The sequence below is a fragment of the Saccostrea echinata genome, unplaced genomic scaffold, assembly GCF_033153115.1.
Source record: "Saccostrea echinata isolate AGI-Se365-2 ecotype Australia unplaced genomic scaffold, CSIRO_AGI_Sech_v1 ptg000001l, whole genome shotgun sequence".
In the NCBI taxonomy this organism is placed as follows: domain Eukaryota; kingdom Metazoa; phylum Mollusca; class Bivalvia; order Ostreida; family Ostreidae; genus Saccostrea; species Saccostrea echinata.
The window spans coordinates 29660798-29686550 of NW_026889750.1; the positions used below are offsets into that span (position 1 = coordinate 29660798).

The 25753-nt window shown below is 33.7% G+C and overlaps 3 protein-coding genes across 4 annotated transcripts; 1 reads left to right on the forward strand and 2 right to left on the reverse strand.

Annotated features, from left to right (window-relative positions):
• Positions 1 to 978: 978 nt before the first annotated feature.
• On the reverse strand, positions 979 to 5211 carry LOC133176189 (lipoyltransferase 1, mitochondrial-like). Of its 2 annotated transcripts, none has more exons than XM_061311379.1 (5): positions 5082 to 5211; positions 3262 to 3772; positions 2460 to 2570; positions 2002 to 2136; positions 979 to 1507 (listed from the first exon to the last, which is right to left on the reverse strand). In XM_061311379.1, the coding sequence occupies exons 2-5, from the start codon at positions 3745 to 3747 to the stop codon at positions 1106 to 1108; spliced, it is 1134 nt and encodes a 377-aa protein (XP_061167363.1). In that variant the 5' UTR covers positions 3748 to 3772; positions 5082 to 5211; the 3' UTR covers positions 979 to 1105. The 2 variants fall into 2 exon arrangements, with proteins under 2 accessions (XP_061167363.1, XP_061167411.1); XM_061311427.1 differs by having other exon boundaries at positions 5019 to 5098.
• A 77-nt stretch (positions 5212 to 5288) lies between these two features.
• On the forward strand, positions 5289 to 13304 carry LOC133176359 (coiled-coil domain-containing protein 43-like). The gene is made up of 5 exons (XM_061311515.1): positions 5289 to 5478; positions 10338 to 10419; positions 10746 to 10896; positions 11300 to 11337; positions 11496 to 13304. Exons 1-5 carry the CDS (start codon positions 5308 to 5310, stop codon positions 11684 to 11686), a joined length of 633 nt encoding a protein of 210 aa, XP_061167499.1. The 5' UTR covers positions 5289 to 5307; the 3' UTR covers positions 11687 to 13304.
• A 2522-nt stretch (positions 13305 to 15826) lies between these two features.
• On the reverse strand, positions 15827 to 22470 carry LOC133189113 (protein disulfide-isomerase A6-like). The gene is made up of 12 exons (XM_061324542.1): positions 22334 to 22470; positions 20560 to 20695; positions 20290 to 20347; positions 19707 to 19833; positions 19028 to 19152; positions 17749 to 17976; positions 17395 to 17544; positions 17046 to 17203; positions 16837 to 16909; positions 16639 to 16724; positions 16435 to 16531; positions 15827 to 16311 (listed from the first exon to the last, which is right to left on the reverse strand). Exons 1-12 carry the CDS (start codon positions 22344 to 22346, stop codon positions 16246 to 16248), a joined length of 1317 nt encoding a protein of 438 aa, XP_061180526.1. The 5' UTR covers positions 22347 to 22470; the 3' UTR covers positions 15827 to 16245.
• Positions 22471 to 25753: the final 3283 nt, after the last annotated feature.

Sequence of the window (25753 nt, forward strand, 5' to 3'; positions counted from 1 at the left end):
ATTGAGGCTCATCCTTTATTTGCTTGTTCATGTATAAATGATGAAAAGTTATCCCTCAATTTCAATTGATATTCATAATTATTTAATATGTGATTGAAATTTGTATGTGATCAATTTTCTGTTTCTTTTGAGTTTTAATATGAATACATTTTGTTTGATCAAAGTAAATTGGAACTGCTTTCTTATTTAAAAAATATTCTGTATTTTTTAAATAATGTATTTTGGATAAAATAGTAGTTTTTAAATTTGATTGCTCTGTTTTAGAAAAGTATTGCCATTTTATGAATCATGTTTAGATTTGTTTTTCTTAGCATGATTTGGGGTGAAATTTAAGTTCAAATGTCAATGAAATATATTGTGGCAAATTTTTTCATAAATGTACACTGAATTTGAAATTCAATAAAAGTCGTGAATCAAAACATTTGAGCTCTTTATTTATCATTTGACTCTTAATGATTTCATCTTGCTAACTTTACTTACCATACAGACTTTGGCCTTCATGCACAGCATATCTTTATTGATAAATGCTTGGAGCAAAATGCTTTGGTACTGAATACAGGGTTATTTTTGCCTCATGTTTTTTTTTTCTGCCCTTTCACAGCTGCAAACAATTTTGCACCATTTTATATTCACTCAGTCATATTTCTGTGTAAGAAATTATATTGTGTTCTTTGAATTCGCCCTGTTTAAATTTGCCCACCTGAAAGTCGGGCAAAAGGGGCGAAAATTAAATGGGGGCAAATATTTCCCTATATACAGTATAATGTATACAACTTCCCAAGTCAAGGGTTTCTGATCCAGTCCGCATCACATAAACCCTTGACCGAATAGACTAGGTTTGACAGGGTTAAAACCTTTTTGATTGGCCTCATACAAGTTTGCATGAGCCAATCAAAAACATTGTTTTTTCAACCTGTAACTGGATCGTAAATAGAAAAAAATTCCAGTTTTAGTCTAAAAAAAAACCATTAATACCAATTTCATTTACCATTCTATTTTTTTCTTGAAACATACACTTCAAAAATGCATGACAACAGTTTTCTTTTAATTAAAACCATTTTTTTTAAAATTCATAATGTCTGAAAGTGATTCTATTGTTCTATATTTACACACCCATACATAGAGTTTGTGAACAACAGTGGACAATCCATTGCATCAAAGTCACTTGTTCATAATCAAGCTGTAACATGTGTGGAACCTGTAAAACTTGATCCAGGTCCTCTTGATGCAGTCTCTGTCCTGTAAATTTTTCCTGAAGCCTGGTTGTAAATTCCCTGATATTTGGAATACTGCTTTGACAGATAATCTCTGAACTTATAATTCTTCCCTTATCAAAGTTAAATATTACAGATAGTTCAGCTTTAAGCTTATTTGAGATGAATTTTCTGTCTATAGTGAATTTTGGCGTTCTGCCAAATATCCACTCCCAGTCCTCTGAAGACTTCCGGATCTGTGTCACGCCTGGAAATGAGGCTTCATCTCCAGGATCTATCCACTCAATCTCTCCCTAAAAAAAATCCTCAATAAATTTATATGTATATGACATGGTTTTTATTTTTGAAAACTAGGTTGAAGGATTTTTTGACAATAAAATAAGACAAAGAATCAATCTTAGTGACTGTACTTTTAACCATCCATATGTATGCAGTTTCTGGTATCCTACCAGTGTTTTAGATGTGATGAAAAAAAATATATGTCAAGAAGCAATTTGCCACAATATTTCTTTTGTGTTTTGTACAATCAGAATGTCCTGTTTTTTATTTTGTTTCTGCCATTATACACACATTTGAAATTGTTTTTGGATATTTTCCTGATATATAACAAAATCTTTATTTCATATTTCTATGAGTTTGAGTGCTTTTCTTCCTATCAATTATAACGTAATTTTTAAGTATTTAAGGTGGACAATGCTACAGAACTGTACATATTTTCAACAATTTCTCTGTCTCATAGTCACTCACAGAAAATCCTTCAATCCTGACAGTGTGCCATTATACTCACCTGAGCTCCAGCAGCCTTAAAATACTGGTGACCTATGACATCCACCAATGACATAAAGTCTATAGTGAAGTCACATTCCGACAGGTTCTTTATATGGGATCTCTTACTGTCTGTAGCTTTGCTATGGACACCCAACTGCAACAATTGAAATTTTTTATATAAAGAAATTAAGTCTCTTCCATATGTATAATTAAGTCTTTGATCGAATGTACAGTTGATTATTTTTGATATATATATATATATATATATATATATATATATATATATATATATATATATATATATATATATATATATATATATACATATATATATATATATATATATATATATATATATATATATATATATATATATATATATATATATATATATTTACTGGTATCTCAATCATTGAAATACATTTCTTGTTAGGAATGAAATATTCATGTGCTTCTTTTACCTTAAGTAAATATTACCTTCATAGGACTATCCAATGTCATTTCAAGATTCTCACTATTGACATCATGAAGAAGAGTAAAGTGATGGAATGTGTTGTTTTTACCTAGTTTGGAGGCTGTTCCTGACACCTAGCAACACAAATGAGATTTTGGTATCTGTGCACAACCGCTAAATACATGAGATTCTCGGGAAACAATGCTCAGGCCTAACTTAAAAATATTTTTTTGTTTTCAGTTGCCTACCAATCCACTTAAAATGCATTCGACCCCCCCAAAAAATTTCAGCTATTTTCAAAATGATTTTTTATGCTCAATTTTCCCAATTTACAGAAAATCTGCTTAGTTTTCGTATTTAGTGTTACTTTTATATCTGTCAACTAGGCACATAAATTAAGTGTAGCATACAGGTGCATATACTTTTTAGCGCCCTATAGAAATCTCTCTGATTTGTTGTCTTATAAATTGTACTAAACAAAAATTATTTTAAAAAAATCCTTCCTATTATAACTAACCACTCTAATAATTGTGGGTTTGCAACTGCAAACTGAGAATTTTTCAAAGCTTGCATTCAGGCCTCACCAGTACTCTTTGTGTTTGACAGACTTTAACCATGATATCTGTTTGTACGTACAATACAGTTGAACTTAGATACATGTGTATCTCAAACATCAATACATACATGTACTACATGTAGTATCTCAAATACAATGAATATGCTGAAGTGAGATTGAAGTCCCACTTTTCCTTCAAGTAATTAAACCCACAGAGTTTGAGATAACAAAGTTTGACTGTATTTCATTTTTAATCTTTCTAAACCAACCTTGTACAGTCCATCCAACACAATGTCTTCCCTGGCATTGACCTGGAGATCCACATCCCACTGGGTGGTGATGGCTTCCACCACCAAGTCAAGATTCTTTCTTCTGTTGTACAGTTTATAAGTCTTCAGAAAGGAGCAGTTAAGATTCCCCAAATCATGATACACACATCCCCCACCACTGATCCTTCGAGCCAGCTTGATGCCCGACTCCCTCAGTTTGGGAACGTTACACTCTAACCATGGATTCTGATGTCTTCCTATCACCACAGCAGGTTTGTTCTGCCACATTAATAGGATAGATTTCTTTTTTAGATCCTCTTTCTCATAAAGCCATTCTTCAAAGGCTAAATTTGTGTATATATCATCAGAAGTTGAGACATACACTTGATGTGTATGAGTGTTCTGGGAGAAGCTCTGTTTACTTAACAATAGAAATTCAGCTGGGATAAATATTCTCTGCTTCAGTTTCCTACACAGCTGAATCATATTTCCTCAAAAGTATAAACTCTCCCTGTAAATATTATTAATATTCCAGAAAGTATCAATGATTAAAAATATGTTTGATATTAAAAGTATACATTCAAACCTTGTTATCTCGAACTTGACAGGACCAAGAAAAAACTTCAAGATATCTGAAATATCAGGGTTAAAAATAGTTAAAGAAGTAGTGGTTGCAATTGGGACTTCCAAATTTCTTCTACATTTCCATGGTATTCGAGATATCACTGTTCGAGATACCGAAGTTCAACTGTATTTTAATTAATATTAATCAGCTGAGCTAAGTAAATCAAAGAAATAATGATGATAGTGAAGCAAACTAGTGAGCAAGACTGTCATGACTGCATGTTATATGTCTCAAAAATTGTTAATGAAAGAAAGTGTACAGTGGATTTAGGAATTAGATCATCGCCCAAATTATTCTTGATGTAACTTAACTTTGTATAGCATTTGAACTGTAAGAAGAATTCCAGAGTTTGAACTTCAGTCAGCTGTCTACATTTTCTCTGATGCATGCATGGTGCTACATGTAGCTGTGACCAGAGACATACAGTGAAACCTGTCTAATCTGACATGCACTGGGAGACTTAACTCGTGTCAGAATAGACAGGGTGTTGGATTACACAGACGTTAAGAACATGGAAAATAGTAAAATGGTAATTAAAATAAAGGTCAGAATTCACAGTGAAACAGATTGCACAGGTGTCAGATTAGAAAGTTTTCACTGTATATGGGTTATATGTCTCGATCGATCTGCTGTGACCCACAAGCCTTTCATAAATGATGCCTAAAACTCTCACTTAACATAGAGAATTTTAAGACTTGTAATGGAAAGCTGAGAAATTAAATGGGAGGAATGTAGTGAATATGGCCAATCTGGTTCACTGTGGGGTTTATTACTGTTTAAATGGGATTAAAAAAAACACTGACCAGACAGACTGTTTATTTCATTACAAAAACAAACAATCTTACATTTGGATGCCAGCTTTAAAGAAGAATATATTTATCATATATAAAAACTACTTATTTAGCTTTGTCAAAGTGAGTCTTACTCTGCATATTCTCGGTATTATTCTTTTTCAATTTCTTTAAAGATTTCTCCTTTTTTTTGGTAATTTTTTTTTTGCTTTCAATCAAATCAGGGACCTAAATATTTATTATATAGGTCCCGGATCAAATGATTTCCAAGCGCCTGAAATATTTCCCTATAAGTGGTCTGATATGTGTCATATAACGTTACAGTTCTTAAAAGTCATTACCACGCGAATTTCCTCGGATGTTCAATGTTGTATATCAATTTTTGGATGTTTCTAGAAGCATACCTCTCATGGTTCCTATATTAGGTCATTGAATCTGTGGGATTAGTTAAATAAAGTCTATAAAGTATATTAGATGTACAGAAAACAAAACTACATTCATTCATATCGTATCTAGAAGTTTTTCGTCATGCCCTAGTCATGGGCGCCGCCATTAATATCTCTTCGAATCTCCTTGGATGTTATCCTTAAATATCAATTGTAGTACCCGAGGCATACCTCTGCTATAAACATGGCAGCTGCCAGAGTCAATTTTGATGTTTGGCTGGCAGAAAAATTGACATCTTTGAATCCAGAGGTAGATACTGAAGTTTTTGTGACCTACATCATTGGTATCCTTGAGACAGAAACAGATGCTGATGACACAAAAGAGTCCATTATGGATATTTTGGGAGAAGTTTTGGTAATTTAAACCAACGACTATGTATTGTACAGATCTTGATAATCAGATAAAGTAGAATCTGTTAGCCATTTTTTAGTAAAGTACACCAGATAAAGAGTTATTTTTTGTTTTTTCACAGTTTCTTTAATTTAACACATTACAGCTTAGTTTCCATACTAATACATGCAAGGCTCATACTTGCCTATTTCTAGAAAATTCTTTGATATTTTTAGGTCACCTGAGTCACTCAGGTGACCTATTGCTATCCGTTCTCGTCCGTCAGCGTGCGTCGTACGTCGTGCGTTAACATTTGAACATTTTTAGCTTCTTCTCTAAAACCGCTTAACCAATTTCAACCAGATTTGGCATATAGCATCTATGGGTGAAGGGGAACAAAATTGTGAATTTCATGGTCCCTGCCCCCCTGGGGCCTGAGGGGTGGGGCTAAAACCACCAAAAATAATGCAATCTTTAAAAATCTTCTTATTTACTCCTGGACATCAAGCAGTCAAACTGTTGGCATCATTGTAATAAGCATTGAGCCCTCTACCAAAATTGTGAAATTCATGGCCCCAGGGTCAGGGGTTCTGGCCCCAGGGTGGGGCTATATAGATCATATAGTGAAAGTGCATTATTTCTTTGAAAATCTTCTTCTCTGCTCCTGGGTATTAAATAAGGTAATTAAGTACAAAGTTATGAAGGGCAAGAGTGCCTCTTCCAAAATTGTGAAATTCAAGGCCCCAGGGTCAGGGGTTCTGGTGTTAGGGCGGGGCTCTATAGATTATATAGTGAAAATGCATTTATTCTTTGAAAATCTTCTTCTCTGCTCCTGGGTATTAAATAAAGTAACTAAGTACATAGTTATGATGAGCAAGAGTGCCTCTTCCAAAATTGTGAAATTCATGGCCCTAGGGCCAGGGGTTCTGGTGTTAGGGTGGGGCTCTATAGATTATATAGTGAAAAAGCATTAATTCTTTGAAAATCTTCTTCTCTGCCCCTGGGTATTAAGTAAAGTAACTAAGTACATAGTTATGATGAGCAAGAGTGCCTCTTCCAGAATTGTGAAATTCATGGCCCCAGGGTCAGGGGTTCTGGTGTTAGGGCAGGGCTCTATTGATTATGTAGTTAAAATGCATTAATTCTTTGAAAATCTTCTTCTCTGCTCCTGGGTATTAAATAAAGTAACTAAGTACATAGTTATGATGAGCAAGAGTGCCTCTTCCAAAATTGTGAAATTCATGGCCCCAGGGTCAGGAGTTCTGGCCCCAGGGTGGGGCTCTATAGATCATATAGTGAAAGTACATTATTTCTTTGAAAATCTTCTTCTCTGCTCCTGGGTATTAAATAAGGTAACTAAGTACATAGTTATGATGAGCAAGAGTGCCTCTTCCAAAATTGTGAAATTCATGGCCCCAGGGTCAGGGGTTTCTGGTGTTAGGGCGGGGCTCTATAGATTATATAGTGAAAATGCATTAATTCTTTGAAAATCTTCTTCTCTGCTCCTGGGTATTAAATAAAGTAGCTAAGTACATAGTTATGATGAGCAAGAGTGCCTCTTTCAAAATTGTGAAATTCATGGCCCTAGGGCCAGGGGTTCTGGTGTTAGGGTGGGGCTCTATAGATTATATAGTGAAAAAGCATTAATTCTTTGAAAATCTTCTTCTCTGCCCCTGGGTATTAAGTAAAGTAACTAAGTACATAGTTATGATGAGCAAGAGTGCCTCTTCCAGAATTGTGAAATTCATGGCCCCAGGGTCAGGGGTTCTGGTGTTAGGGCGGGGCTCTATCAACTATCTAGTGAAAATGCATTAATTCTTTGAAAATCTTCTCTGCTCCTGGGTATTAAATAAAGTAACTAAGTACATAGTTATGATGAGCAAGAGAGCCATTTCCCACATTGTGAATTTCATGGCCCCAGGGTCAGGGGTTCTGGTGTAAGGGCGGGGCTCTATCGACTAAATAGTGAAAATGCATTAATTCTTTGAAAATCTTCTCCTTTGCTCCTGGGCATTAAGGTGATAAACTAAGTACATAGTTATGATGAGGAGGTGGGCCCCTTCCAGAATTGTGAAAGCCATGGCCCCTGGGTCAGGGGTTCTGGTGTTAGGGCAGGGCTCTATTGATTATATAGTGAAAATGCATTAATTCTTTGAAAATCTTCTTCTCTGCTCCTGGGTATTATTTAAACAAACTAAATGCATGACTATGATGCATAAGGATGCCTTTTTAAAAATTGTGAATTTCATGGCCCCAGGGTGAGGGGTTCCGGTGTTAGGGCGGGGCTCTATTGATTATATAGTGAAAATGCATTGATTCTATGAAAATCTTCTTCTTTGCTACTGGAGATTTTTTAAACAAACTAAGTGCATGATTATGATAGGCAAGGATGCCTCTTCCAAAATTTTTGGGGTTCTTGAGGAGGGGGGCTCTATTGATTATGTAGTGAAAATACATTAATTCTATTAATTAATCATTAACTAATCCTGTCTGCTCCTTAGTGTTGAGCTGATAAATAAATTGCTTAGCTATGATGAAGATGGGAGCTTTGAACAGAATTTTTAAATCTTGTGGTCCTAGGGTCAGGGGTTCTGGCATAACGAGGAAGGGGGGGGGGGCTTTTGATAATATAGTGGAAAAGTGTTAATTCTTTGAAGTCCATAGTTATGATGATGAGGGTAACTCTTCCAAATTTGTAAATTTCTTGACCTTTGGTCTTGGGTTCTGGTGTTAGGGTAAGGCTTTGTTGAATCTGTAGTGAAAATGCATTGTACCTGTGAAATTCTTCTCTGCTTCTGAGCATATCGAAAGCAAACTGAGTAAAAGTTTAAATGATATAAGTAAGCGTATTTCTACCAGATTTTTGAACATCTGGACAATTTGTCTTAGCATTCTGGTCCTGGACAGGGCTCTATTAATTTGTATTCTACTGAGAGAAGTTATTCCACTTTTCCATTCACCTTTGATAATTAATCACTGTAAATAATGTATTTGAAAGATTAATAGAATAAGATACATGTAATTATGCAAGAATGTTTATCGTATAATTCAAAAAGTACTTTCTTAGTTTTAATAATCAGGCAGACCTGTAAGTAATAGATAAATAAAAATGAGACAAAAATAACTTATCTTATTAAAAGTTCTTCAAAGACCATAAGAGAGATCAATGCTAGAGGGCTTAATATGGGTTTAAAAATAGTACAGAAGCACTAATAGTTTGTTAATAGTCTGCATGGTGATAATATTAAGTGGGGGATTAGAACTAAAGTTATGAGTTGATACTGAATACTAGACTAATTATTTTGTTGATCCTGATCTTCCTACTTCTCTTGCTTTAGGGCAACAAAGCTTCATCTGTCAGTGTATTTAACTTCTAAATTGTTGTATTATACTCAGGTGACCATTAAGGACCTTGGGCCTCTTGTTGGTAAATCCCTTTTCCTTTTCCCTCTTACACAAGGTATCGGAATTCATGACATCTCATTCTTAAGAATATATCAATACGTAGAGATAAATAACTTTGTCAGAATACCTCACGTGTAACAATCAAGTCGTACTTAGTAATAAAAGACTAACTTTAGATACACATTTATTTTTTGGAGATAAGGGAAAATGTGTTTTCAAACATACAAGCAGATTTTTCTCTGTGTGAAATAATTTTGCTCCTTAAATTCTCCTATAAATTGAATGTTGAGTAAGTTTTTGACAGCATGTCTTTCAAAAAGTCTGAAATATCTGATGTTTTCCAGGCGTTTTTCAAGATTTTGATATTTTATGTGCCAGGAAAACGGCACCATTATGAAAAGTGGAAATTTTGCCGCCCTCAGCTGAACTTGATTTTGGATACTTGCAAATCAAATTAAATGTCAAACTCACAACTTATCAATAGCACAATGCTTCTAGTTCTCACCAATACCGCTTAAAAGAAAATATCACTCCACATATTGATACAGGTCTCACAAGATTTAAAAATGCATGAAATGAAAACAAACCTTAAAAAGTTTGATAAAAGGTTTTCACCAGACACTTTATATAACAAAGGAACAATAAAAGTGATACTGGTAAGTACTAGAAGCATTGTATTATTGATAAGATGTGAGTGAGACATTTTATTCGATTCGCATTTATTGAAAATCGACCCAAGAATGCCACCTCCAGTTGGTTCTGATGTTTTCCTGGCACATAAAATGTAAAAACTGTGAAAAACGCCTGGAAAAAGTCGGATATTTCGGACTATTCTTTCAATATGGATATTACATTCATGTAGCCATGATTATACATTTACAATGTATTAGGAATTAAGAATTTAGCAGCAAGCATTCAAAAAAATATGTTATGTACTTTAAAGACCTATGTCTTACTATGTTCCTTCTCTTGAAATTTTGTCTGAGGGTTAGTAACATTAATACTGCTAGTGTCAAAATGTTTACATTAGAGGTGTAACAATACATTGGTACATCGATCATATTGATCGCAAGGGTTCATGGTATGCTTGGGTATTGTGTCTTTAAGAATGTATCACGATACGGTATAAGTTTATTTTTATTGTCTTTCTTGAAAAGTCAAAAATGTAAATATGACCTAACATATTGTTGTGTTCAAATATTAGGGAAAACAAGGTAGATTTAGAAGAATCAAATCTTGAGACAATGAATTCATTTGTAATAAATTTTTGTAAGCAGTGTAAAGATATTCATTTTATATTTTTTATATATAACAGTTTATTCAATTATTGACTGTTGTATCATGATACATGTTGTATTGCATGACCGTATCATGACTGATATGTATCGTATCAATGGGTACCTTGCAATACTCAGGCCTAGTCTACATAATATTTTCAAGTGTGCTACTTAACAATAACCGATTCCTGCATTATTTAGGAGAGTGAGCGGGAGTCAGTTTGTGAAGAAGTGATACAAAGATGGAACCAAGAACACAGTAAACCAACAGAACCAGAGACAGGTCAGTCAGCACTCTCTATTGTATTGTGTTTTATACAAACAGGTTCATGAGTAACTGAATTTTAAAGGATTGGCTTAGTATGTAAATCATGGTGGAAGATAAAAATTTCACAAACCTTGTTATGTAGAACTCATTGAGAGTAGAATATATATGAAAGAGAAAGTGGTTGGGACTTCCAACTCACTTTGACATAACCATGGTATTTGAAATATCAAAGTTGGAGATACAAAGTTCAACTGTATAGTGGTTTATCAATTTAAGTCTTTGGAATTATCATCCTTAGCCGAGAGACATTCATCCTTAAGCTGTATTTAAACTTGTTTCAGATACAACTAAACTCGCAACCCAGTTGTCTGATATTCTTGTCAGTGAGAATAAGAAGATTGAGAGCGTGAAACCGAAAGAAAAGAGTGCTGAAGAGATAGCCAGGAAAGAGGCCATCTTGGCTCAGTATGCTGCTGTCTCAGATGGAGAAACGTATCCTATTTAAAAAAAAAAATAGATTTGAAAAGTAATTTTTTTTTCCTGTTTTTAGGTTAATTGATGATGAGTGGAAAGCAAATCAAATTTTTTTTTTTCCACATTACAGATTGATCTACCAAAAAAAAGACAATAATTTGCATTCATGTTATCTTTGAAAAGTTATATAATTTCTGATATTTTGAAATTCTGATAGTTGACTTTCAGAATTTCGGAGTGTGTCAGAGGTCTGATTTTAATCAGACTGTGTTATGGTAGGTCTCACCTTTGTTTGCTTCATTACTGGTGCATGCCTAAACAGCTGATTCAAAGCAGATTGTTTTTTTATTGTATGATGTTCTTTTTTCTACATTGATTCTTGCTTAGGTGTTTTATTTATCTACCTTGACCTTCAAATAAGAGATGAGGAGGAGGAGGAAGAGTTGGGAGGGACTGACGGTAATATTCTTTCTTAATCATTTGACAATAATCAGTTGACATTCCCTCAGACTCTGTTTTATCTTTGCAATACAGGCTCCTCTGCTTTCTAGTTTTATGATCACCTTCTCTTTTCTAGATTTGTGATGACCCATCTAGTATTTTGACATTTCTTGTAGGAGGATTAGTGAAAAATGACAATGCTGAGGCAGTTCAAAGGGCTGTGCAGGAACAGCGAGAAAAGTCCAAACAGGAATACGAGAAAAAGAAGGAGAAAGATAAACAAGATCGTGAAGTACAAAAACAGAAAGAGAAAGAAAGAAAAGAGACAGAGAAGAAACGAACACAGAAAGGAGAGAGACGAAGATAACAGAGGTCTATAGCTAGGATAATTAATTGTTTAGTACTCTTTTTTTATCAGTATACAATTATACCGGTACACACTTTCATGGCTGCAGGTGTACTTTTTTTGCTAATGTGGAAAAATGAAATTTCAGTGGAAAATTAAAACAGATAAATTGTAATATGTATATAGATATGAATTACATGTAGTATAATTAGAAATAGGTTCACTTGATACTTTTTTATACCCCCTGCTTGAAAAGCGGGGAGTGTATAGTGATGGGAGTGTCTGTCCATCTGTCTGTCTGTCTTTACATCCATCCATCCATTATGCTTTGGGGTACCCATCTCTTATCCACAATTCCTCTTATACAGTACCACTGAATAAAATTTAATGAGACTTTCAAAGAATCTTTGTTACATAATGCCATTGTGACCACCTATTTTACCTTTTGATCAGACACATATTTCGGGTTTCCTGTAGCAAAACATAGACACTGCCATTCTTTCTATAATATTGAGGGTACCCATCTCTTATCTGCAACTTCTCCTATTCCACTGAATAGAATTTAATGAGACTTTCACAAAATCTTTGTTACATAATGCCATTGTAACCTCCTATTTACTTTTTGATCGGATCAGGGGTACCCCTTTTTTATCTGCAACTCCTTTTATACCACTGAAGAAATTTAATGATACTTTCACAGAATTTTTATTATATAGTGCATTTGTGCACCTCCTACTTGATGTTTTGATTGGTCAGATATTTGGGCTTTCCCTTACCACCAAATGGACTTTTCCATTATAATCATATGGGAGGTGGGGGTTATCATTTTGTGAGCTCAGTGCTCACAGTACCTCTAGTTTATATTATACAGATTCATATTATTTACGCACATTTTTATCTGGTTTAATTTTCTATTAAAATGTATATTTTTTTCATTTTTGAGTTTTAGCAAAAGAGATAACAAACAATCAAACAAAAACATAAAAAAAAAGAAAAGATTTAGCCTCTTTAGAACATCCTGTATATCTTCACAAATGATTTGTCCTTTAGGAATACATCTACGTATATCTTGGTAAATTGCAGTATATAATGCACTGCATTACAGATACGTGTACCAGTAAGTGAAGTTCCAAATAAATATTGATCCAAGACTGTATAAGATTCTAAATTTTAAAACTCTGACAAGTTCTTAATCAATGTTTTGATTCTGTTTCATTCTTTTGCATTGACACTTAAAAAATATTTAACTTTGAAGAAATATTCCATTGCTTTTTTGGTTGTACAGTACAAGCACAATAGACTGTTTTAGATTTCAGCATCAACATGGCCATACTGCAGACATGTATCAGTTTATGAATATGAAGTTTAGCAATCAATTCGTTTTACTTTTAGGAGATACATTGTATTATGCAGTACATGTAATTGGAAAGGAGTGGATATAAGCAGTTATGATTATCACTGTTGTAATTCATAAAATCACCTGGTATTAAATGAGTACACAATGTTATATTTTTCTCTATACATGTATCTCTGCATCTGTTAGCTTGTACAACATAAATTTATTGCTTTATGCATTGAGACCTGGATTGTTGAAGTAATTTATAGGACATTGTTGAAAATAAATACATATGACATGTTTTCATCTTCAAATTTTCTGTAGAGAATGTTATTTCAGTGTTAATCTTCAGAGAAATCATGAACATGATCAAGTGCATGAGAAAGGTATCTTCGACTACAAAACCAATTCTATTTCCATGAGGGTCAACTCTCTAGAAAGTTTGAATTGAGACATATATTTATTGAATATATTCTTCACGAAACAAAGAATAACAAATTCTTATTGATTTTTTTTTTTATTTTATTCTCTCAAAAAGGGGAAATTTTTTTTTATCAAACTTTATAATTTATCTTTTATAGTGAGTTAAAATATATCACACCATGATTATACACTGTCCATAGATTAGTATTTTATTTACACTGTCAATTATCTTTATTCATGCATTTAATAATCCTTAAATTTTGCACCAGCATCAAATGTTTGACAGGAAAAACACTGGGACTTGCACTGTATAAAGTGTCTTTCAGTTTGAAAAGTTTTAAAAGTGTCCATTTATTTATTAAAGAAGCAAAATTTTCCCATAATACCTGTTTAAACAATATCTGTTCCAAACAAGAAATGTTTCAGAAACATGTATCTCTCCCTCCCCCCTCCCATGTTGCAAAAATAAAAAAAACCCTACAACTTTAAATTTGGAATGTCTGTAAACACAACTGGTCACCTACTAGTTAGGGGCAAATATAATGTACATATACTAATTAAGTTTGATCTCTATCAGACCTCAATAACATTAGGGGTAATTTACATCTCAGAGGATACCAGTGTACCAATATTAATGTCTGTAAAGCAAATGGTTCTAAGATACTTAGCTGATAATCTCTTCCTATGTCTACTGTGATTGTCTGTTTTTTTCCCTTGATATTTGACCTTAAAATCAATAGGGATCATATACTCCTTAGGGGAACCAGTGTAACAAGTTTTGATGTCTGCCAAGCAAAAGCTTCTCAAAATATTGAGCAGACAATATCTTCCCATGTCTAGAGTACCTCGGTAATTTGACCCTTGACCTTGTGACCTCAAACTCTGCAATGGTCAATTTCACCTTAGGGGAAACCAATGTGCTTAGTTTGATGTCTGTCAAGCAAAGAATTCTCAAGATATTGAGCATTCAGCATCTCCCTTTGTCAGGTTTGACCGTTGACCGTGTGACCACAAAATCAACAGTGGTCATCTACTCCTCCATGGAACCATTGTGCCAAGTTTGATGTCTGTCATGCAAATATTGAGTAATCAGTATCCTCCCATGTTTAGTTTAACCCTTGACCTTCTGACCCCATAAGCAATAAGGGTCATTTTCTCTTTCAAGGGAACAAATTTACCAAATTTGAATTCTGTCAAGGAATGGGTTCTCAAGATATTGAGGGGTCAGTATCTTTCCATGCCTAATGTAGTTTGACCCTTGACCTTGTGACCTCAAAATCAATAAGGGTCATCTGCTCTTTCAAGGGAACCAGTATAACAAATGTCTGTGAAGCAAAGATTGATTCATCTGCTCTTTCAAGGGAACCAGTATAACAAATGTCTGTGAAGCAAAGGGTTCTCAAAATATTGAATGGTCAGTATATTCCTATGTCCATTTTGATCACAATTGACCTTAGACATGACCTCAAAATACACAGTGATCATTACTCCTCAACAGAAACCAGTGTACCAAGTTTGATGTCTGTCAGGCAAAGGGTTCTTAAATATTGAGTAATCAGTATCTTCTTATTTCCAGTTTGACGTTAAGGAGGAATGCTACACCAAAATTTTTATTGTCTTTCTTGAAAAGTAAAAAAAAAAAAGTCATATAAAATAATTAAGAGCTAATATCAATCTTTACATGCTGAAACTATGCTTCAACTGTGTTTAAACATTCATTAAATAAAATTTTGGTGTCACATTCTACCTTGAAATAATAAGGGTTATCTACTCCCTGAAGGGAAACCAATGTACCAAGACTGATATGTGTCAAGCATATGGTTCTCAAGATATTGAACAGACATCTTATGTCTAGAAAAGTTTGACCCTTAACCTTGTGACTATGATTCAAAACTGGGATAACCTTACATTTTCCTCTTTCATGTTACATAATTTTCAAACTTGCAGGTGAAAAGCAAAAAGAACTTGGATTGCATCTTTAAGGATGAAGACAAAGGGTATTGGTTTCCTTCCTTGGTCCAGCCATACATTTTCTCTTTTCCTGTTACAGTTTTTTTTCTCCTCTCCACATTCCACCGGGAAGAATGATTGATTGGAGATGCACAGACATAAATTGCAAAAAATGATCAGTAACCATAGGGAGTGGTATATAATGGGAGCAGCAATGGCTAAGGTTAATGCTAGATGGTACAATATACACATAGATGATAACGTGTTCACCTACTTGTACATTGTACCATCTTGCAATAACCAATGACTATAATCATCTTCTCTGACAAAATGCTGAACTAAGGATAAGAGTTGTCTCCCATCCAAGAGCCTAAAGCAAGGCAAGCAGGACATTTAACTGCAGAATAGGTGGAAATGAAAACTACCACTTGTTATTTGAAAACAAACAACTCTTGGTTTTAATTTTTTATTTTACATCATAAATTAATGATTATAAAGCAAACAGTCATTCTGACAAAATCAGCAACCAACATCATGTAATAATTAGAAACAGATGGTTCTTCTCCCACATTTCACTGGATTTTCACAGATAAAAGTATAATTAAGTCATACACAAATACATAACATGATCTCAAAAAATATACATTTTCACAAACAACAGAACACATATGACTCCTCATAATGGAGAGTAAAAAACTGATTGAATATTAACCTGCTATTGTACACATTACAGAATGAAACTAAACAAACAAGTAATCGTTTCACAACTAGCATTTATGCATTTTCTGCAGTCATGTTCTCTAGTAAACACATTTATACACATCCACACACAATGCACATATCTGACCCACACAAGATAATTAACTCCAATCTATAGCTCCTCCTTCATATCATCCAAGTCAATATCACTCAGATCTAAATCCTCTTCCACTGGTAGCTACAAATAAACAAGGATAGTGTAAAGTAAAGGAAGTAATTACTATTATTGCCACTTAAAATAAAATACCTGCATAAATAATATAAATCTTGTGAGTACAACTAGTAGCTCTGAAAACCATACCTCTCCATCTTTACCATCCCACTGCTCTGTTTTCTCTATCTTTGCTATCTTGGAGTCTTTAAGTGGAACAGGCGCTCCCTTACCATATGACAGATCTCTGTCGGAACACAAAATGAAAACCAGTATAGTGTGCTTTTACTTCTTTGTATTAGTGACAAATAAAATTTGTTGAAATTAGCCATGGAATCATGTATGAAATGTTACCTTAAAAATTCGTTGATTCCTTTCTCACTGAATGGTCCCTTTAGTAAGACGTAGATTTGTTTCCTTGTATTTACAGCTGCCATGGCCTGTGAAAAAAGGGCAAATGTAAGATGCACAAAGTGAAAGATGTGTTTGGTTTCATGAAAATTCAAATTGAAGTAATAGATTTAATTAGCAATATGAATGAAGATGGCATACAGGATAACCAAATCCACCAATGCCAAGAGATGACTCTAGCTCCATCTGTTGGCCAGCTTCTGTCCATATCCAGCTACAATCAGAAAGGCTTCAAATTACAATAAACTACATACTTGCACAATGCTAGTCAATGTACAAAAGTAAAAATCACTTCCTTCTCATGGTGAAAATTTTTTGAATCATGTTAAAAGGAGAGGTGGTATACTTACCCCCAGGGTTGTTTCTTGAACTTGGCTCCCATATCTTTGAGGATTTGTAAGTAATCATTCCTACATTTAGATTGACAGTCCAGGATGTGGGGTAAAACAGCAATAACACAAAGCTGTTTTTCTTCACAGTTCTCCTTAATGGTGTCTTGTGATAGGATCTATCAGCGAAATAAAAAAAAAAGAATGCATAATAATTCTTCGAGTTACTCCATTTCTAAAGTAAAGAAAGAGTACATTTATTAAGATTTAACCATTGGTTCTGTCACACTATTATCAATCTGAAAATTAACGTCCAATTTATTATCAAGTTATACATATATAACAAAAAGGAGTTATTCCTTTAACCTACCTGCACAACTTCTGGGGGTGGGAGGTTGGCAGCAAATTTCTCTGTGACCCAGTTTACGATGTCTGATGAGGTCCTTCCTCCATCATAATCCTCAGCTTCCCCATCCTTCTTACCTGCAGGGAACATCTTAATGGTGGGATATCCTCTTACCTATCCAATCAAAACAGGTCATATAAATATATTCACTGTATGTACATATATTTAAGAGTTTTGTTTCAAAAATATTTAAATGAAAATGCATCGAACTCCAAATTTTAAAACCTGATGATTTTGTATAATATTGCAAACTCAACTTGGTGTTCACATAAATTTTACAACAAAGAAGGTTGCATTTAGCAGAGTTCTCTAACTTACTCCATATCTGTTTGCCATGACTGTGTGTACTGTAGCATCCAAAGCTCCAAACTTGACTTTGCCTTTCATTTCTGAGGCAGCACTTTGCCAGTGTGGAGCCAGATTCTTACAGTGTCCACACCAAGGTGCAAAGAACTCAACCATCCACATATCATCACTGTCCAATACGAGCTTCTCAAAGTTACTGTCTGTAAGCTCTACCACATCATCAGCACTGCCACCACCAGACTGAAGAAGTAAAATAAAATTATGCATACATGTTTACGTACAAGGAGCCTGATTATGATGCTACATTTATTAATAGGGAATAATAAATGCATATTTGCTCACTTAACATACAATATACATGTAGGTCAATGAAATAAACATGATCAAATTATGTAAAAGGATGTCAATAGAGCATAGTAATCATTTTAAATAACTTGGAATACAGGGCTTAATTGACTCTTTGGTACAACCTACTCCACTTACGGTTTATTAAAGTCGCTTATTTTGAAATATCAGTTATTTTAAAGTAAAAGTAAACCCCCAATCTCAATTTCTCATTATCTTTGCAATAAAATATTGGTTAGATTGAAATCGCTTATACTGAATTATCGCTTCTTTCGAAGTAAATTATTGGTCCACTGAGCTGATAATGAGTTGTTTTTATAACGATTATATTGAAGTCCTGCTGGCCAGTTGCCGTCATAGTTGGTGACATTGTAATTTACAGGTAGATGATATGGTGTCAGTAGATATATTCTGATATATTAATTAGTCTTCATTGCTTGAATTGATAAGAAATAATTACTGAGAGTTATCTCGTTCTCTCAGATCACATATTGACAGTGCTTTTGAACAGAGTTGTTTGAACACATGCTTGTGAAAACGGGTCAATCACAAGAAAGGTTAATTTGTTTTTAAATAACTAAAATGAATTTATGTCTGCGTAAAAAAATGTGAAATCTAAATCCAAATTAGCGAAGGATAAATCTGGCACACACTAGCAATGGTATACATGTACAAAACAACAGAATGTTGCTGTTTTTAATGTAAATTATGTAAATCTTTGTAAATGCTGTATGGCTATTCAGGTTTTATGTATGGGGAGAGAACTACATAAGTTTCTATAACTTGTGTTCAATCCCTTTAATTGACATATTGTCAATAAAATATGTTCAAAACAATGGATATTAAGCCCTGAAACATCTCATAATTTTTTAAGCTATGAACCTATGATCTGGTTCAGAAAAGGCCCATGTGCAAAAAAAAAGGTATGTCAAAATAAAAATCTTACTTTCCCCCCTCCACTTCCACCACTTCTACCTCCTGATCCTCCTCCTCTACCCTTCAGTCTGTCCTGAACCAGTGTTCTCAGTTTTGACATAGCTTCACTAACAATAGCGTCAGCAGTTCTTCCTCCTTTATATAAAACAAGACATGTTGGTGAAACATAGATTCCTTGGTCCTATCAAACTTCATTAGGAATTTTTACTGAACATCTTATTTTTGCATTATTAGTGATGGTCTTGGCAATGCAAATATTATAAATGTTGCTGATATTCAAATCACAAATATATTCATAAAAAAAAACAATTCCCAAAATCAGTAAAAATAGATTACGCTAATAATAAATGCCCTTTTACGGGATAAAATTGCTAAATTTGTCATTATATGGTATATTAGTAATTCTAACTCATATATTTGCCTACACATGAAATGCTGACAATTATCAAATATAATTTTAAAAATTAATAATTTTACTCTTATGGAATGAGATGAACAACTGTATGCCTTATCCTCTTTGATCACAAATTAACTTGCCATAAATCTCACTTGCAGTAGATAAGTAATAAAAAACTGGAACTATTCATGTACTCTTGGAAATTTCGCTTTAATTATTTGACTTTATAGATTTATATGCATGCTTTAATTTGCACTGATCAAACTGACCACATCATTGTAATATGATTTACCTTGATAATCAGATGGACTGTTTTTGTTGGCTCCAAACACCTTGATGGTTGGGAATCCCTGAATCTGATACTGCCCTCCCAAGCTCTGGTGTTCATCAGCATTCACTGCTGCAACTTTCACTACACCCTGTTTAGTGAAGACATTTTAGAGCTATATATGATGCTGTGCTCACGGGCATAAAGTATTTGTACAGTTTATACTGCATACATGTATTTAATAGTTAAAAAAAAAAAATTCTTTGAATATATGACCTTTGTTATTATGTTTCACCAATTAGCAATGTCAACCATGTTTTGTTTGTGAGAACTTAATAATTTACATGTATTTTAATGTAACATATCAACAAGGCAAAAGACTTTGTGTCAAAATAATTAATAATAAGAATGAATTCGCATAACAAATTGTTATGATGATAATAAAAATTATGCTCTTTGATAAAATACATTTCCTGTGGTCTTGTGGAATTAAAGTCCAATGAAATCTTAGTAATTAGACTACCTTCAAACGTAAGTATTAAATGTACTCTATTTATATAGTGTCTAAAATAATTTTTAAATGGTGAAAAGATTCCAAGGATTTTACCTTCAGAGCAGTTGCTGCCTTTTTCCATTCTGGAGCCAGCTGTTGACAATGTCCACACCTACAGTACATTATGAAACAGATTATAAACAGAGATTCTTTGAGAGGTGAAATGGCAGTTGCACACATTTATCACCATATCAGTTAAGTTCAAATAATTTAGTAGTAAAAGACTTAAGTAAATTGGTTTGTATTACAATATATGCAAAGATTACTAGAATCATAATCATCATTAAAACACTGCACTAGTAAAATAAAAATCATCATTCATACCACGGTGCATAAAACTCTACAAAGACAAGTGCATCACTTTGGATAACTTCTTTGTTGAAATTAGAGGGAGTTAACTCTAGGACATCATCAGAGCTGGAGTACAAGGCAGAGGCCGAAGACACTGCCACCGCCAACACTGAAAGGAAAAAAATTAGATAAGTACAACTTTTTGCATCCATGTTGTCAGCAATAGTATACAAGTCAGTGAACCTTTTCACAAAAAATCTTACGACATATTTTTATCTTACGTGAAAACTTATGATAAAAATCATTTTCACAAAAAGTCTTAAGAAACTCCTAACTGCAAAATCTGTCGTAACTTTACGAGAGCCCCAACCCTTTCTTAAGTATTTTAAAACTGATTTTATTGTAAAAATATAACAGCAAAAACCAAAATACACGTTAAATTGAACTTTTTAAAGCAACTTCCAATAATATTTTATATTTTTTTCACAATCTTAGTCGCAAAATTAAATGAAATACACTACAAAATATTTACGATGTAAGTTTCACTTAAGATTTTCGTATGATCTTTTTTTACGTCAGACTTGTGATTGTGACGTCAGGTTTTAAACTTCCTCGCTTCTCAAACGATTGCATTTGATATTTGTAGTCAATAATGTTTGTTATGCTGACAAATGTCAAAAACTAAGTTTTATTTTAATTTTCACCCACTTATTTAAGGATTATACAGCAAATTTAGGTCGTTGCTAGGGATGAAGTCTGTCGTAAGTAAAATCTTAAGTTCAATCTGCTACGAATGCGTTCGTGAAACGCACTTAAGATATGTCGTAAGAGATTCTTAAGTTAAAATCTTACGCAAAAACTTAAGATTTTTTGTGAAAAGGGCTACAGATCATCAATGAAGTAAGAAGTGAACTCCTAAAACTATGCGTTTAGCACTATCACATCTGTATTACATGCACATCTAGCACTAATGTGTGAAATTAAAGAAGTCAAAGGTTTAGATCATAAACTGATTACAAAGTACTGTTATACATACAATTATGAATACAGGGGTAAAACAAAAAAAAACTTAAATGACTTGTCTAGTAGTTATTTTCCATCGATATTAGCTTTTATCTAATCCATTCTTTTTTTCTGACTTCTTTGTTTTCTTCACTTTACATATAATTCAATATAATTGTTCCCGGCGCAGATCCTGGAATTGAAGTTAGGGGAGGGCAAAAAGTAGGCAGGAGGTCTGGGGGCTGCCTTTGAAGCCCCGTGGGTCCAGGGCGAAGTCCTGGTGGGGGCCCAGGGGGCAAAGCCCCGGAAGCTCCTGGATTCTAGAGATTTAGTAGGGTAAAAATGAGGTCTAACGAGTAGAAATTTTTCCATTTTCTCAATAAAACTATGATGTATACTAACTTTGACAATTTTAGGGGGGTGCCGGGTGCACCCCCCTTAAATCCGCCACTGGGTTCAAAAATAAGAAAGGACCCTAGGAACTTCGCTTACTCTGTTAATTGGTTGTTAAACACATTTTCCACAGACCGTTCAACAATTGACCTACTCCTCGACATTCGGTTAAGCCCAGTTTGGTTTTTACTAAATCTTGTCTGAATATTAAGGTCTTGTACATTTGAATTTTTCAGTAAGGGATAGACATGGTTCTACCACAATCATAGAATATGATAGATCTATCCATTTTGAAAATGAAAATTGACTAGCTTCTTTTCACTTAGATGCATTATATGGATATTAACAGTGACAGGTATTTTTTCGACAATTTAATGAAATCTACTTGAGTGAAATCAGAGACTACACTTACAGAGTATCTTCATTGTCGTTTGTTCTCCCTTTCTCTCAATCTCTACTCGGCTGCCGGTTTTCTGTCAACACGTTGTTGTCCCGAAATAACAAGCGTGGCTTTTTCTGATTGGCTAAAACGAAATACGTGTAAGCTGGGATTCACCAAGGGGGAAGTAAATCTGCAACGTTTACCTCTAGACTGAGTGATAATGTCAGGGGCGTAATATGGTGGGATGCTGCAATGAATAGTGAAATGGAATATTTAAGCTATAACTCTGAAAATCCACGCTTCGTTGACATTTATTTTTTATCGTCTTTTCACTGAATAAAAAATATTTATTGCTTTTTTTTCCCCAGAGAACGAGGTTAAAAACTTCGTTTAAAAACGGAGTTTCAAACTAAACTTTTCGCCATAAAATTCGATTTTGGGCTCACAAAGGCTTAAAACCTCATACTTTTTATTTTTTTTTCGATCGCTCACGCGATCTCATTTATACTGAAGTCGCGTACGGCGACACTATATTTTAGCGCGTTTTTCTGGGGACCGGTAAACAGGTAAAGTCGTTCCAAACCCTGTGACCCCCACTAGATCCGCGCGTTTAACGAGACACCCTACGGCCATCTCTCTCTCTCTCTCTCTCTCTCCACGTTAATTATTTCTTCTTTAGATGGACCAAAGTTACGTTGTTTATTATTTCTACCCTACTGATGGCTCAAGTGTCTTGGGCCTATTTCACCAGCTATGTTGCATTTTGGTTATTTAATCTTTAGATTAAAATCTTTGTTAACCAAGATGCTCGAGTAATTATGAATGATATCTGATTCTTGATACATATTTAAAAATTCCTGAATTTGATTTTTAAAGAATTTTAAAGAATTCAGTAATATTTTATACGGAAATCAGCAATATTTTTTACATTTTTTTTCACCCATAGATTGATCCTAATAGGCTTTCGTAATTTTCTACTTGAATCACATCGTCAGGAATATGCAGAATTACAGACCATGTCACATAAACATATTTTAGAGTTAATAATATTTGCACGCTTTTTCATTTGAGAGTACGAAAGCCCATTGAGCTCATTTTGGTAGGTAAAAAAAAAAAAATTCGCGTTATAACGCGAAACTTTCGCGAATAAACGCGTAACTTTCGCGTTATAACGCGAAACTTCCGCGAATAAACGCGTACCTTTCGCGTTTAAACGCGAAACTTTCGCGAATAAACGCGTAACTTTCGCGTTATAACGCGTAACTTCGCGAATAAACGCGTAACTTTCGCGTTATAACGCGAAATTATACATATAAAGTCATTTTACTCAGGAACCTGTGATCTTGACTGACAGATAACATGAACGCAGAGGTGGACTTCTATGAATTTATAAATGACATTTCTTCAGAAGATGTAAAAGAGAATTGATCGATGCGAGAAATGGATAGATTAATTAGTGTTGATTTTGCATTTAATCTCAAAACCCTACTAATTAATTAAATGAATATTTAAAGATTTCCTTGTTTCTCACTTGTTTAATCAATGAAATTCTGTAGACTAATTTTTTTTTCTCAGGAAGATCTCCACTCGTTGCTTTCTTTGAATAAATTGTCAATGTTTTCGTAAGTAATGGTATGACCAAGTGGTGCAACCTTAAAATACAATGTTGTATTTCTACAGTGAGTCTATCGGAGATGAAATATTTGATACGAATATTTGTCATCCAATTTTCACATTAGGTTACTCATGTGATGTGACACAATTGTTCCGTGAAATATACAAATTTACCTCATTGTAGTCAATTTTCTGAGATCTTTTATTTCAAATTCTATACAGAGTGTTCAATCTAATTAAATTAGACTTGTATTTTCGCTCGTCTACCATACGCTTCAACACTTGTATTGAACAGCATTGAGAAAGACAAAATGTGACGGCAAAAAAGATTTAGAAAGAGGAAAGACACATTCAATGGCGAGAAAACATAAAATTTCAGCTCGTGATAATCTAAGTTCAAAATAGTCTTTCGTTTTTCACTGTAATGAATAAACTAGATCATTATAAGTAAAACAAACCGTAGACTTATGCAAATGTCTCTGTTTTACAGGGAAAGTTTCGCGTTTATTCGCGAAAGTTACGCGTTTATTCGCGAAAGTTACGCGTTATAACGCGAAAGTTTCGCGTTATAACGCGAAAAATATATTTTTTTTATCTACGAAAATGAGCTCAATGGGCTTTCGTATGAGAGAGAGAGAGAGTGGTTGTTCCATTGTTTTGATACTTTATTCACCTGTAGACATTTTGAATATAGTTCGTCGTTATAAATAAACAAAAGAATGGAAACTGACCAGATTTTTTTAAAATTTATTAATTCCTCTTCTCAAATACAATACATGCAATCGTCATGCATCAAAATTTAGAATAGGAGAAATATTAAATTGTATATGTTAGACTAACCTTCAGATGCAGCGTGTTTATGAAACTTTACGCTACACCGACATCACACACAAAAAGTAAGTACAAACTGATAAAAGCTGTCAGCCATTGTTTTGATTATTGCTTTCAGTGTTTAAAATGCATGCAAGGGAAGATATCTTTAATTAAATGAAGGTATGATGTACGCAATGTTCAATCCAATAAGAGATCTCTTCAAATATTAATTCAGAATAATTGCGCGTATCATTCAATTTTTCATTGCATTAATTAGTCTGCTGAAATGATGCTTGCAATAATGGAATTACTGCTCTTTTCAAATTGATTAATGATATTAAATATACTTCTTCAGTTGAAGAAATCAACAATTTAATTAATGTGCGCAATAATTGAATAATTCCGCGCATACCTCTAAACTTCAATTTATTCTTAAACATTTTAATTTTTCCTTCTCTTCAAAAGATAGATCGTAATTAATAAATATATAAAGATGTGTTTTAAAAAGTTATTAAATGAAGCATCAAATAATCATACGTTGGTGAGTGGGAATAACTTTAGCTATACACTAAAAAGAATCTTCGAATGACTTTATTCTTAGAGAATAGAGAATCGAAAACGTATTACTCTTTCCATGAATATTTAAATATCACCTGAAAATGCGACATAACCCAACACTGTACAATAAGCATCTAATAGACATGCCAAAGTGCAAAAATAAGTCAAATATTTCAAGAAAATTATTTTTGAAGGTTACAAACAGTTTTACAGCCCATACTGTTTTGTTAAATTCACAGCAAATACGAAGTAGATAGAAATAATCGAAATTAAGATTTATTGTGATTAAATAAGTTAAAAAAAATCAATTGTAGCATGTTGATATCGGTAGTCCATAATACCAATGCATAAATACCACCAATCAAAAACAAAATACTTGAAGTTGATACGATAAAATCATGGATTGGCCTCATCAGTATGCTTGAATTTGCAGTATGAATATTAATTCAAGTAAATATTCAAGTT